Source organism: Bidens hawaiensis, unplaced genomic scaffold (genome assembly GCF_021521415.1).
Source record: "Bidens hawaiensis isolate Kalapana, Puna unplaced genomic scaffold, B.hawaiensis_p1.1 tig00006386_1, whole genome shotgun sequence".
NCBI lineage: Eukaryota > Viridiplantae > Streptophyta > Magnoliopsida > Asterales > Asteraceae > Bidens > Bidens hawaiensis.
The window spans coordinates 967,843-982,916 of NW_027491428.1; the positions used below are offsets into that span (position 1 = coordinate 967,843).

General features: G+C 34.6%; 2 protein-coding genes across 2 annotated transcripts; one reads left to right on the forward strand and one right to left on the reverse strand.

The window, feature by feature from the left end:
* Positions 1 to 397: 397 nt before the first annotated feature.
* On the forward strand, positions 398 to 6,764 carry LOC143632247 (uncharacterized). Its single transcript, XM_077100812.1, has 14 exons — positions 398 to 906; positions 1,028 to 1,114; positions 1,283 to 1,392; positions 1,479 to 1,529; positions 1,596 to 1,767; positions 1,855 to 2,178; positions 2,325 to 2,534; positions 2,617 to 3,099; positions 4,076 to 4,285; positions 4,679 to 4,864; positions 5,026 to 5,189; positions 5,276 to 5,428; positions 5,511 to 5,589; positions 6,228 to 6,764. Exons 1-14 carry the CDS (start codon positions 490 to 492, stop codon positions 6,684 to 6,686), a joined length of 3,105 nt encoding a protein of 1,034 aa, XP_076956927.1. The 5' UTR covers positions 398 to 489; the 3' UTR covers positions 6,687 to 6,764.
* Positions 6,765 to 8,449: 1,685 nt separating this feature from the next.
* On the reverse strand, positions 8,450 to 11,462 carry LOC143632221 (uncharacterized). The gene is made up of 9 exons (XM_077100789.1): positions 11,392 to 11,462; positions 11,266 to 11,331; positions 10,902 to 11,007; positions 10,769 to 10,811; positions 10,527 to 10,599; positions 9,158 to 9,245; positions 8,764 to 8,820; positions 8,607 to 8,685; positions 8,450 to 8,471 (listed from the first exon to the last, which is right to left on the reverse strand). Exons 1-9 carry the CDS (start codon positions 11,460 to 11,462, stop codon positions 8,458 to 8,460), a joined length of 597 nt encoding a protein of 198 aa, XP_076956904.1. The 3' UTR covers positions 8,450 to 8,457.
* Positions 11,463 to 15,074: the final 3,612 nt, after the last annotated feature.

Consider the following 15,074-nt stretch of genomic DNA (forward strand, 5'->3'; position numbering starts at 1 on the left):
TTAATGAGAATCCAGCAAGTAAAACAGTCTTTGACAGCCGCGCATGGAGACAATTATTAAAATATTTAAATGTTAAATTATTTAAAAAATGAATGATTTTCTTCTTCTTCTTCTTCTTCTTCTTCTTATTGTTCTTATTATTCTCTCTCTAAAAGTTTCTTAGCTGTTTCCTTTTATCACTCAAAAGCAATAACTCACAAGCATCTCTTGATTTCTTTAATGGGTGTAAATTATAAATAAAAAATATACACTTTTTTGTAGTGATTAAATTGTAAGTTTTATCCAAAACATCTCAAGACTCAAGAACAAAGCAAAAAAGCAGCCATTTTTATTATGATTATTATTATTATTATTTGTCTTTACCCATTTTCAAGAAATCTTGATTACACTGTTTAGTAAAAAGTTTGCCTTTTTATGTGTTGATTTGAATTGGGTATGCAAGATTTATAAAAATTTGATTAATTTGGTCTTTAACTGGTGGGAATGTAAATGGGTTCTCTTGAAAATGGAGTCTTGCCATTAAAAAGAGAGCCTTTATTAAAATCTTTATCAAGAAATGAAAGAAACAGTTCATTTGGGCAAAGACCCAGATCAAGATTTGCAAGATTTATGGTTTTGAAGAAGCTGGATTACTTGCAATGGATATGTGCAGTTGCAGTTTTCATCTTGTTCATGTTTGTGTTTCAAATGTTCTTGCCTTTGGAAAAAGCTGGTGGTGGTTTCTTGAAGCTAAAAGATGATAACTTTGATAAGGATTTGAAGACTTTGTTTCAAGAAATCAGTGGGTTGGATTTTGGTGAAGGTGTTAAGTTTGAGCCCACAAGGCTTTTGGTTAAGTTTCAAGGAGAAAATAAAGATTCAAGAAAAGTTGTGAGATTTGGACACAGAAAACCTCAGCTTGCTTTTGTGAGTAATCTTTTTTTTCTTTTTTTTTTGTTTTAGAATTTTATTAGAGTTTTAGTATTTTTGAAGTAAGAATCATACCCATGATGGTATTTGTTTATTAATTATTAGTTAAATTATGTAGGTTTTTGCAGATCTGTTGGTTGATCCACAACAAGTATTAATGGTCTCTGTTGCAGCTGCTTTGAGAGCAATTGGCTATGAAATTGAGGTATTTCGGGCTGCATTATCGGTTATGATAATTCAGAGTAAATTTAAGAGATTAAACATTAAAATGCATGCAAAACAATAGTAATGCACTTCAAATTAATCATGCATTCGCGTATATGATGCCTGTTAAATCCTAATTATATAGTTGGAATTCTTTAATCTTGTGTAGGTTTACTCACTTGAAGACGGTCCTGTGCATACCGTGTGGAAAGATATTGGAGTTCCGGTTAACATAGTGGAAGCTAGCAGCGATACAAAGATAATAATCGACTGGCTAAAGTATGTTTGCTTTTCTGATTATGATAATATTATATTTAGTTTAATATCTTAGTTTAATTGTTATTTAATTCGGTTCGTTTTTTCAGCTATGATGCCATACTTGTAAATTCTCTTGAAGCCAAAGATGCCATTTCAGGGTAAATATACCAAATTTTATTATAGATCAAATAATTATATCAAGTTAATAAATTTAGTTATTATAGTCTTTTACAGGAACCATTTAAATCTTTGCCACTTATATGGACCATCCATGAAAAAACACTTGCGACCCGTTACAAAAACTATGTATCCAATAGCCAATTTAAGCTGATTGATGATTGGAAAACGGTGTTTAATCGAGCTACGGTTGTTGTTTTCCCCAATCATGTCCTACCGGTACATTTTAGTTTGATTTTTAATTAAAAAATAATTTACAAGAACTTGTTCTTAATTTAAAATTTTATATATATTTTGTGTTTTCAGATGCATTATGCTGCTTTTGATGCTGGAAACTACTTTGTTATACCGGGATCACCATCTGAGGCTTGTAATATAAATAACTCGGTGATTGTTAATGAAGAAAGTGTTCGTGTGAATATGAATATGAATATTGGGGCTCGTGATTTTGTTATTGTAATAACAGGAAGTCAGTTTCTTTATAATGGATTATGGGTGGAACACGCACTCGTTTTACAAGCTTTATCGCCACTTTTAGCAGAGTTTCGTGTTGACGATGGTTTGAGTCGACGGCTCAGGATCATAATCTTGAGTCAAGATTTGACCGGTAATTACAGTGCTGCCATTGAGGTAGAATCTTGTTCTGGACCCTTTTATGTTATCTTCTTTGTAGTCCTTCAGTCTCGTAAAAACTGGAAATGTTGACCTGTACAAGTCAAATTTAAGTGTTTGATTGTTTGTTAAATTACTATAATACCCTTCACTATTTTTCACAGGAAATTGCTTCAAATCTAAACTACCCAAGAGGCACTGTCACTCATGCTGGCATTGATGATGATGCTGACGTGTACAACATTCTTAGCGTCGCAGATGCTGTGATACACGGGTCGTTTCTCGAAGAACAATCTTTTCCCAATATTCTAATTAAAGCAATGTGCTTTGAGAAACCAATCATAGCCCCCGACCTATCGATAATCAAGAAACACGTATGCTTCTAAATTCACAACCTTTTTACATCTTGTGAATATAATTTAAATTTTTATATTGTTATTTTATTTTGTATTTCAGGTTGATGACAAAGTCAACGGCTATCTTTTCCCAAAAGAAAATATAAAGATTTTAACACAAATTATGCTGCAATTGGTGTCAAATGGAAAAGTATCATCTTTAGCTCGAAATATAGCATTGTTTGGAAAACACACTGCAAAAAATATGATGGTAGTTGAAACAGTTGAAGGGTATGCTTCGTTGATGCAAAGCGTTGCTAACTTACCTTCAGAAGTTGCATCTCCAAGGGCAATATCGGAAATTCCATCCAATTTAAAAACCGAGTGGCAGTGGCGTGTTTTTGAAGCTGTTGCAAATAGTACATATGTAAATAGGACTATGAGGGTTGATCGGTTTTTAAACGAGGTTGAACATCAGTGGACTCATACCCAAAAAGAGAGTTTTGGTGATGCTTCGAGTGATGATACATTTTTGTATAGTATATGGGAAGAAGAGAAGAGCATTCAGACAGCAATGGTTAAAAAGAAAAGAGAAGATGGTGAGGTAATTAAGAGATGTTTGACTTTACACATGGTTTTGACTTTTGGGTCAAATTTTGTCTTTTTATGAAAAGTCTAGTATTCTTTTCTCAAAAGACAGTTAAAAGAATATTTGTCCTAGTTACTTGTGAATGGGTTGTGTTTTGCTCAAACAGGTCAAATAAAATTATTAGCTAAAAGATATGGGTTAAAAGTTTCATGAAGAAACGGATCAATTGCTTATTATTCAAATATTTAGATTATGCTTGTAAAAATATTGTTTTTGTAATGTTATTAATGCATTCATGATTCATCACTTATATAAAACTATAAACTTTTTAAAATTCGACAAGAATGTGTTCAAAGTCAACCTAACCCGATTCAACCTGCACTGAAAGTTAAGCATTTCATCCCGTTTTGACCGTTACACAATCCGTTTGCCAGACCTACCATCTTGCCACGTAGTGGTGTAAATGAACCGAGCCTGTGTTCTCTTAAGCTCGAGTGCGGATCGTTTCGAGCTCTATTTCTAAAGCTCAAGTTTGGCTTGTTTATTATTTACTCATTATTTATATACATCTATATTTCTTCTTTTTTATGTATAACATAATATATGTTATTTGTTTACTTTTATTTTAATTTTACATATTATAATTATTATCTAGTAAATATACATTTAGTATGTTGCATAAAGTTATATAATTATTAGCCTTGTTTAGGCTCACGCGCTTAGTGGAGCTTGATAAGTTATATAATTATTTTCCTTATTTAGATCTCCAAAAGAGGTTTGGGCTCGAGCTTGTTTAAGCTCGGCTCGATTAGCTTAATAAGCCGATCTCAGGCTTTACACCCCTAGTTTCTAATGTAAACGAGACATCTCATATATGAGATTTTTTGCATCTTCCATCATGGGAAACTACTCTTATCCTACTGTGAACAAAATCCTAAATAAACTTCAAGATCCTTCTAAAAGTCTAATCTTTGTTTTAAATGTTATGTAGTTAAAAGACCGAAGTGAGCAACCGAGGGGAACATGGGAGGAAGTATACCGAAGTGCAAAAAGAGTTGATCGTAGTAAGAATGATTTGCATGAGCGAGATGATGGAGAGCTTGAAAGAACGGGTCAGGCGTTATGCATTTATGAACCTTATTTTGGACAAGGAGCTTGGCCTTTTCTGCATCAAGGTCCACTTTATCGCGGTCTTGGACTTGTGAGTCACTTTATTTTATGTAAACATTCGTACATCTTCTTAAAAGATATGATAAACTATAACTCAAAACAGGTTCAAGTTGAAACGGGCCGTTTTTAGTACACTTAATGCCTTTTTTTAAACAACTACCATGCTATTTATGATACAAAATATTATCACAATAATATTTAGATGTTGAAATAAAATGATATAGGAAGTTTATGTACTAAAAATAGACTTTGGGCGACTTTCAACTTCAACTTTTAGCTATTAATACCAAATGACTAACTAATTAATGGTTAGTTTAGACTTTAGAGTATACAAGAATTACACAACTAGTCCTTGAAGTTCTATACTTGACAAATGTAGCTCAAAACTAGTTTACTAGTCTTAACATTATTGCTTATATTGTAGACAACTAAAGGCCGAAGATCAAGAGACGACATTGATGCACCTTCTCGTCTTCCTCTTTTAAGCATACCATATTACCGTAACGCCCTTGGTGATTTTGGTGCATTTTTTGCTATTGGTAACCGAATTGACCGGATTCACAAGAATGCTTGGATTGGATTTTCATCATGGAGAGCCACAGCTAAGAAGGCATGTAAATTTCATTAATTTCTAGTTTTCTTGGTTTTATGCAAGATTTCCAAGTTATAATGACATTTTCTCACCATATCGATTCGGGTCAACAAATTTCTGTTATTTTTGGTCAAAGATTGGTTTCATGTAAAAAATATTTGAGCTTTTGTTTTAAACAGGCTTCTTTGTCGAAGGCAGCTGAGGTGGCGTTATTAAATGACATTCAAGCACGAAGGCATGGTGACGCTTTGTATTTTTGGGTTCGAATGGATAAAGATCCAAGAAACCCGATGCAACAAGATTTTTGGACATTTTGTGATGCTATTAATGCAGGAAACTGCAAGTAAGGCTCTAAATGTTTGATTTTTTTGTCAAATGACTAAAATACCCTTCTAACGACAGACTGACAGAGTGTTTAATTTGTACAAGGTTTGCGTTCTCTGAAACGCTCAAGAAAATGTATGGGGTGAAAGATAACTCAACGTCTCTTCCTCCAATGCCTGTGGATGGAGGTTCATGGTCAGTTATGCATAGTTGGTCGATGCCAACCAAATCTTTCTTGGAATTTGTGATGTTTTCAAGGTTAGAACGGTCTTTTCAACTTGACTTTTAGCAGAAAGATAAACTATGAAAATGAGATTAATCTTATTTTTAACATTTGCAGAATGTTTGTGGACGCATTGGATGCACAAGTTTACGAGGAGCATCATCAAAGTGGTTTCTGCTACTTAAGTTCATCCAAGGTGATTTTCATCCTTTCACTAGAAGTAGGGGGTGTAAATGAGCCGAGGTGAGCTGGGCTCGCTTGAGCCCGGCTTGTTTAGCCTTAACATAGCTCCAGCTCGGCTCGTTTTGAGCTATAACACCAAAGCTGGAGCTTGGGTCGTGAGAAAATTTTCAAGCTCGAGCTTGGCTGTTATTTAGTTATTTTACTTATATGCATTTATAATTATTTTTTTATATATAAATATAATTTTATATACACGTATAATATTTATTTATATCCTAACTACATAGGTGATAGTTTTTATTATGTAATATATATTTATAATATTAAATAAATATTATTATACTTATAATCTTACATAAATAATAGGCCCGTAGCCTAGGCAAGCCTGGTATATGAAGCTCATATATATTCAAGTACAGGCTTTACTAAACGAGCGTGCTTTTAGGTTCGAGCTCGTTTAAGCTCGGCTTGTTTTGAACTTTAGCGAGCTAATCTCGAGTAGCTCACAAACGACTCGGCTCATTTCGTTTACACCCCTAACTAGAGGTGGCAAAATGGGAAATTGGGTAACGGGTCAAAACATGTACTTTTTACATGGGTCAAAACGGGTCGGTTTGACATGACTGATATGGCTTTTAAATGGTCTTGCAGGACAAACACTGCTACTCGCGTGTTCTTGAGCTTCTCGTAAACGTATGGGCATACCACAGTGCAAGACGAATGGTGTACGTGGACCCAACAACCGGAACACTCGAAGAACAACACGAGTTCAAGACCCGAAGAGGCAAAATGTGGATCAAATGGTTCAATTACAAAACCTTAAAAACCATGGATGAAGATCTTGCCGAAGAAGCTGACTCAGACCACCCTAACCGAAGGTGGTTATGGCCTAAAACCGGTGAGGTTTTCTGGCAAGGAATGTATGAGAAAGAAAAGAATCAAATGAGACAACAAAAGCAAAAAAGAAAGCAAAAGAGTAAAGATAAGATTCAAAGGATCAAAAACCGGTCCCAACAGAAGGCGTTAGGGAAGTATATTAAACCGCCACCGGATAATGAGACGGTGAATGACACGAAATCGGTTTTGGAAGAAGTAAAGGTTGTTAGATAGCATATGTGTTTTGGGTAGAAGTTGGTAGGTTTATTGGGTTGATTCTTTATGAAAGTCTATATATAATCTGTATGGGTTCTTTTTGAAGTTGATAAAATTTTGTTGTAAATGTTCATACATTGCCTTAAATGTATACTAAATGTGTTGTAAACTTGTAATTAATCTTAATTCCTGCTTTGATACTAAGTATTGTAATTTTGGTAGTGTTTCCATAATTCGACTTGTTTTCGTATCGGCTAGCCCAAATGAAGATGGTTCAAGAGTCTTCGATTTTGTTTTAACTAAACTGGAGCAATTTCATATATATTCTTGCAAATTTTAAAATATCATATATTTTCCTCTCTATAAATTGAAATATCAAATATATCCTTCTATTACAATTAAAATATCATCTATATCCCTAATCAATATATTTCATTAAAAACAATTCATAATATAATAGCTTCACCCCCAAATCAAAAAACCCCTAAAAAGTAAAAACCTAACCCCACAGGCCCACCCCACCCACCGCTAACCCCCCCCCCCCACCCACCCACACCCCACCACCCCGCTTAAAAAACCTAGTAGAACGGGGATACACATGAAATTAATCCAACTAAAATAGTTAAAAACAAGCCGACAAAAATGAGTTGAATGATAGTGGAGCGACTTAAATAAAAAAAAAGTGACTTTAATGGGTTAAAAAGTGAGGCTAAACGTACTCTTCTACATGCTAAATGCATGCTTATATGAGTAAAAGCAGAGATATGATGTGACTATTTAATAAAGAATGGGTACATTTAATAAAAACTACATAAATGGGCATTTTTAGCAGAAGCCGTTAAAGCTTGTTCATACAAGTCAACTACGGATTATGGGTAGTAAAGCACTAGCAAATGTGGACTTAGCCGATAAAATCATAGCAAAACAACCGTGTCACAAACTAACAACTAACATTTCAGATAAAAAAAATGAGTTCAATGGATTAGAAAGTGTGGCTAAACATACTCTCCTATAGATTAAACGCAAGCTTCCATGAGTAAAACTAGAGAAATGGAGAGTACATTCAATAAAAATTATTGAAAAAGAGATCTTTAGTGCAACCCATTAATTATTGTTCAAACAAGTCAATTATGGGTTAGTAAAACACTAGCAAAAACCGACTTGACTAATAAAACTGTAACAAAACAACCAACTCAAACCAATTACTGACGGTTTAGTTTTGTTCTTTATCTGAAAATAACCAAGCCAAACCACACCAACCCACACTGAACTTGTTTGAACGTGTAAAAACTCATATTTGGACAAAAAGTTTCAATACCAAAATTTATTGATAATTTGTTTACAAAAGTTAAGGCAAGTTTTAGACCCATGTTCAGGCCCAGATGTAAAACTGAAAGCAAACACACAACCAAATCAAACTCGCATAATTCCAGTTTTGGATCAGTATAAGCCCAAAACCAAATCATGCACACGCGTATCCTATAAAGGACCTCTTTCAACCAACCAATGTGAGCACCTCTAAGAAAATTTAACATGAAAATGAAACACAAACGGGTCAATGTGTGCATATGAACACAAAGCACGTCTTTGTAAACATATTATAAAAACTACTTGTTTTAGTACAGTTTTTCAACTCCCATATCTATGTCATATAACAAAACTCAAAATAAAATTAAGACACCTTGAAAAGCAATAGACGGTTGTAACAACAGCTGTCGTCAGTTTGTTTAGCATCTGTCTTCATCATAGCTCATTAGTGATAGCATGTAGCAACATACTAAAAAAAACATCATATTCTTGGAGCTGCAACAAGAAAAAAAGTAATAAGTTAGTTAAACTTGAAGGTATGATTAGTGGGTTGAATCGATGAACCCAAACCCGTATTTTATTCGTGTTTAAAAAATGTTTACAGGAACTTTAAAAGGTTATTTATCCTACCTCCACCCATTGTTGCTTCAGGCAATCTTTCAATAGAGTACTTGTGCTGAGTGATATACATAATTGGCACACCAGGTATCTAATTCCATAAATATTAAACCAAAATAAGTCGGTTATGTTCAAAACAAAATAGAATATTTGGTGAAATACAACATACCTTCCGAATCCTACGCTTCAAATCTCTATCACAAGTTGCTACCATATAACATTTGTGCTGTTTTAACAGAAAAACTTCATTAGATTCAGTAAATAGTGCATGACGGTTTCAAATGCGAATCCTGGGCATAATTAGATGTATATAAATGTATTAACTATCATAGTTTCTGATGTTGTGTTAGTTAACACCATATACAGTTCGTGGTATCAAACATCGTACCACGCATGTGCAAGATCATATGGATCATTACAAATCTTACTCCATGATTTCAAACTTCGGACCATGATTTTATAAGCTTAAAATGGAGCTAAATCAAGTCAAGCCAAGTTCGAGAATAATTTTCAACTTAGTGATGAACAAAAAACAAGCGTCTAAAGGGTATTTAAGTAATTACCCGAGTAACTCTTTCAACAATGCAGTCATCGGCATAAGTCCCTTTGTGAGCACATGGAAGCCTTTCAAATCTTGGATCCTTGGCTATTCTGTTTTAAGGAAATAAGAAAATGAGTATTCCATTGAGCAAGATACAAAGCAATCAGTATGTTTAATGTTCTCAATACATTTTTAAACATCTATGCTCATTTCTCTAAAATAAAGATACCACTTTCAAGACTTTCTTTGAAGAATAAACCTTAGTTTTGTCTGATAATGGTGTAGTTAGCCCAAACAACACGGATTCAAATCAAACAATCAAATTTAGAATATATCTACAGCTAGTTTAGATACAGAAAAGCAAAGAATAGAAAAACTCAACTAAGTGAGATAAATAACACAAAAAAAGTTCTTCTTAATTATATGCCATTTCATTTCCATTATGCCTTCAAGAGAACACATATAGACAGTTAATTTCTAGAAAACTGCCCATCTCCACTAACTACTATTTTGAAAAATAAACACAGAAATATTAACAAAGGAAAAAAATCATGCATGAAATATTAATGATGACATGGACTCTTGCGTAACGTGATTGTCATGGGTTGTTGAAACGTAAGGGAAGATTGACTTCTGCACGAAGTTGCACTCACAACCCGGATTACTCTTTAGTGATCTAGTTAATTGGGTTGTAAATGCAGCCTCATGCAGCTAAAGTCAACCTTCAGTTTTATTTCTGCAATCCGCAATAGCCACTTTGTATAAGAGTCCATACCATCATTTACTTCTTGCACATTCTTTTTCTTTGTTTACATTTTTGCATTATTAATTTTCAGCAAGTAGACTAGTGAAAACCAGAGTGGCTTTCTAGAAATTAAATGTATGTAGATGTTCTATTTAACACTGTAGAAATGAAAGAGGCAAACGGTTTACAAGAATCTTTCTTGTGTCATTTACCTCACTTTCTGATTTAAGTTTCTATTATTTGCTAACCATCACAGTGAACCTGAAATTATTGTTTGATATCGCACCCTGCCATTTGTTTGCAGGTGTTTCCTAATATCCAAACTAATCATCATCATCGTACTCAGTATATCCCACCAATAGCAAAGCTATGGTAGGGTCCGAGGAGGGTAAGATGTAGACAGCCTTACCTCTACCCCGTAGGAATAGAGAGGCTGCTTCCAGTGAGACCCCCGGCTCGATCTAATATCCAAACTAATATCTATCCTAAATTAGATCGTTTGATTTGAAAATGTGTTGTTTGAACTAATCTACAACAAATAACAATGTCTGAGAATTATAATTTGTACTTCATAGGTGAGAAGTAGAACTTGAGATCATCAAACAAAGGTTGACCAACAATTTAAGAAAGTCACGAGATAAGCTACCTTAAAGCAACACGGTATTTTTGACCAAGCTTCTCCAGCTCAGCCATCACACAATCCGTGATACATGGAGTACCTGTAGAAAAAATAACATTGGACTATAAATTAATTTTAGTTCTTGCGTACTCCTTGCCAATGTTACAAAAGTGATGATTGTACGGGATCAAGTAGGATTGATCAGCAACTATGTTCATTGCTAATCTATAATGATGTTTCTTAACATTAATAATGGAATGAAAACTTACATTTTGCATATAAGCAGTCCATCATTCCTTTTTCCAAGTCCAACTAAATCAAACATTAAAATCCAAAACTTGAATACTTTCGTGTAATTAACACCTTAAAAAAATACTTAAATAATATTAAGCAAAAACTCACTTTATTTTGGATGGAGAAATTGATAAAATTGGTATCAACCAAAACCTGATAAGGAGGTCCTAACGCCGTATTGTGCGAGAAGAACAGAGCAGACGAAACATAAGGTCTGCAATTCGCGAATCACAAATCCAAAATCAAAAACCTCAAATAGGAACTGTAAACGAGCCGACCTGCTTGTAAATTACTCAATATCACATCTTAAAAACTCGAATCGAGACAAGCTTAAACAAGCACCAGCCTGAGCTTTCATTGAGGCGCATTTAATAATTGAGCTCGAGCCCGAGCTTCAAATATCAAATTCAACGCAAGCCTAAACAATCTTTTCATGAAGATGTAAGGCATCTTCTATGGATTAAGGACTTACACGTTTCTGGGGAGGTTCTCCTTGGTTAAATCTTTTTTATTAGGGTTCAAAACCTCTTCTTTATGTCTGAAGAAACAAATTGATGAGATGTGATGGTAGATTAATAAGGTGAAAGAGAATACTTACTGTTTGATTGCTTTGTGTGAGACCAGTTTCTTCATTACGGCGAATTTAGGACCCTTCTTTGATCTCCCCATCTTGATTGATGAGTCGCTGTTGTGGGATGCTGGTATTATGTTGTAAACCCTAAAACCCTGATTTCAGAAACAGATGCGGTTCGATCCTGGCCCGGCCTATCTTATCATATATAGAGGTGTGGGCAAGTAAACCGATATTACCTGAAAATCGAACCGAAACCGACCAGTTTGAAATCGATTATGTAGAAACCGGCTTGGAACCAATTGAAACCGTCGGTTTGGAAACGTTTGTGATTTTCTCCATCAAAACTGGTTTTGACTTTTGTTGACCAAACCGAACTAGTTGTAACCCAAATCGGTTTTGAGTTTTAAACCAGTTTTTGCACCTTTGGCCTTTTAAAAGCCCGTTGTGAAACAAAAATAAATAAATAAGTTAACCATAATATTTTTAATAGAAAAATGAAAAAAGGAAATAGAAGCAGTCTTCATTATCTATAAATCTGGTAAAGGGTTTTTTATGTCGTGTGCCTTACTACGTTGTGATGTATTTGGAACGCTAGAAACTTGATGGTGTTTGTAGGAAAACTACCCATTTGAACAACGTGATTGATGAAATTAAGGCACTAAGCTTCATGTGGGTTCATAATATATCAAAATGGTTGAGTTTAACATGGGAGAGGTGGTGTAATTTTGAGTTAGATTCATTGTAAAGGTAACATGGAGTGATAACATGTGATACATCGTATCTTTGTATACGCTTATTTATTACGTCGCACATCTAACAATTGAATGACATTGATTTACCGAACATTTTAAAGAAAGAAAATTGATTTTAAATAATTTCAACTATGCTCTATTTGCAAATAACAATTCCAACTTAACACTTGGTTAAGCAAAACGTACCAAAGGTGTGTTTGTTTATAACGACTAACAGAATTTCGTTAAATACAGGTCACCGAAAAAACACTTTTGGCCGGAAAATCATATTTTTCGTCGGAAAACTCAATCTTTTCTACCGCAACATCTTTATAGCCTTAGATCAGATCTTTATGAACATTTTTCTAGTAAAAGCTCTGGTTATTAGGGTCGCGGGAACCCTAAAACCACCGTCGGAGTCCATTGGTTGGTGGTGAGTCATTTGATGATAGTGGCGTTCAGGTTGAGTTTTCTAACAAAATATGATTTTTCCGACCAAAAAGTTTTTCCGACGATCTACAACTAACGACACTACGGTTCTGTAAGTCGCAGACCATTGTAAATAAATACACCTTTAGTTGAGTCTGTCACCAGCCAAGTGTTAAGTTAGAACTATTATTTGCTAATATAGCATAGTTCGGATTATTTAAAACTAATTTTCCTTTAAAGAGTCAGGATCGATTGACACCAATAAAAAGAAGTTTGAGACCCTTCACTAGTTACTTTCAGGGTTATTCAAGGCCTAGTTTAAAAGTTTAGGATGAAAAAACTTAGCCAGCTCAACAAACTCGAGTTTTCAAGTTTGGCATCATACTGACCGTGTTTATCAGTTAGACTATCCGCTATGGTGGGGGGCTTCGAAACCTCTCCATAGTGCCAGGCCATCACCACGTCATGGCCACGGGGCTTCGAAGCCCGCCCCCCTATGGTTTAAAGCCCTTTGGGCGCCCCGATATATCTATCTACTCTAATAAAAAGAATACTTCTTTTTGCCACTTGTCACTCTCTCAGCCCTCCTCACCTTTTTCAGCTCGTTTCCAAAATATGGTTTTTTACCCAGTCTAGGTTATTACCCGACCCAGATATTTGTTTCGGATCTATAGGTTTTCTATAACCGGCTTTGTTATTCTTTCAACAAAATGGTAACCCTAAGTTCCTCTCTAAATGTTTACACACCAGAAGCGAAGAACTCCGGTGACCTACCACTCCATTTATCGCAAGCAGCCCACGTCATCATCCTCCATATTCATCCAACATTCTATTCATCCTGCTTTGATTCATCTGAATGCGGTACATCTTTTTTTTCTAATTTCTTCTTCCGTGTGCTAAATCAATTGCGTAAATGTCTAATTAGTTATTCGTTTCCTTTGCATAAACCGGAAGTTTCGAATTAAATTACAATTTATGGAGGAGTATTTGCTTAATTTTAACCCTAGGTGGGTTTTTGTATGAATTAGGTTTTATATTTTTGTTCCAACTCAATATGATCGTTTATAAACAAAATCCAAGATTTGATGAATCTTTTATTGAATAACCTATAAATCTTAGATATATTTGTTTATTGCTTCTTCATTCACCAAAAGTCAAATCTAGATTTTTTTATCACAACCCTTGTAATGTTATCTTTTAATTTCTCTTATTATATGTACTTCAAGTACATAATCCCCAAAAGTAGAGATGTCAAATGGTGATAACCAAAGTAACATTTTAAGTAATGAAACAAGTTCACTTGACTTTATATGAAACACTTGTTTTTCAAAATTTTATAGCATTATATATATATATATATATAATGCTATAAAATTATTTGTTAAACTTACAGTTTTAACTATTCATCAATTTGCAAGTAATGCAATTACATTGGGGTTTTCTGTTACCAACAGTCATTCGTAGTGGCGCATTTACATTTGATTTATCGTATGTGTTTTGGGCCCCAGGTTTCTATTATCCCCTTCATTATTATGGGGCTATCGTTATCCGTTGAACCAATCAACCTCGGTATCAAGACTCCTATCCTCCATGTCTCCTCCTCCTTCTACTTCATTGACGGATGTCTCTGAAATTTGTCATATTCCTGGCATGAACCCTAATTTCAATTTTTCTATTTGATTACTTTTGAATTTAGGCTTAATATTTAAGATGAACCATTTATTGTATGCTAACATGAATGATGATCAATCTTGTAGGGGGCATTTGATTATAGTAAGAGTCTCTTATGATGGTTGTTGGGGTGGTTGCGTATGTCAAGACGCCACAAGATCTTCAATCCTAGAATAACGCTTGTCCTCAACATTTAACGTTTGGGTTGGTTGTTAAGAGAATGCTACAAGAAATCTTGCAAATCTAAGAATAGTGGTGCTTACTAAATACCAACTTTCATTTTCATTAGCAATTTACATTTCAAACAATCGCATCGTGCGTTACCACGGCAACGTGCGGGTAAAAGCCTCGCTTCCTATATTCGGTGGTTAAGATAATGTGTAACACCCGTTAATTTCCGTTAAAAGATTGAGGCATTGTAAAGTTTGTATATTTATCGAGATCGGTCTGGCATTATTCAGGGACCTCCTTGTCATTCTGGTAAGTCACGTTATCCAACTTTTGGCACAAGACATCTCATTTTACAAGTTCGGGGACCAGAATGTAAAATTATCATATTAAAACCCTAAACCTTTCTTCCTTGTTCTTTTGTCCGATCGGCGCAGCTCACACAGCCCCTCTCATCGATTTTCGAGCCTCTCCAGCCACTCTCCAGCCCTCTCCCGACTAATTCAAGGTTGGTATTATATCATTGAATATCTTTTTAACCTTAATTCATCTTAATTGCTCACTTATTCGTCAAAAAACGGTTGTTTTAGGCTTAACCGATGGCTGTCCAGTTAAGGTTCTTTCGGGGCCGAATCAATTGAAGTATTTGCTCCGTCACCTTCCTAGGTATATCATATATATCATACTTTAGTATCATGAGCAATGAAG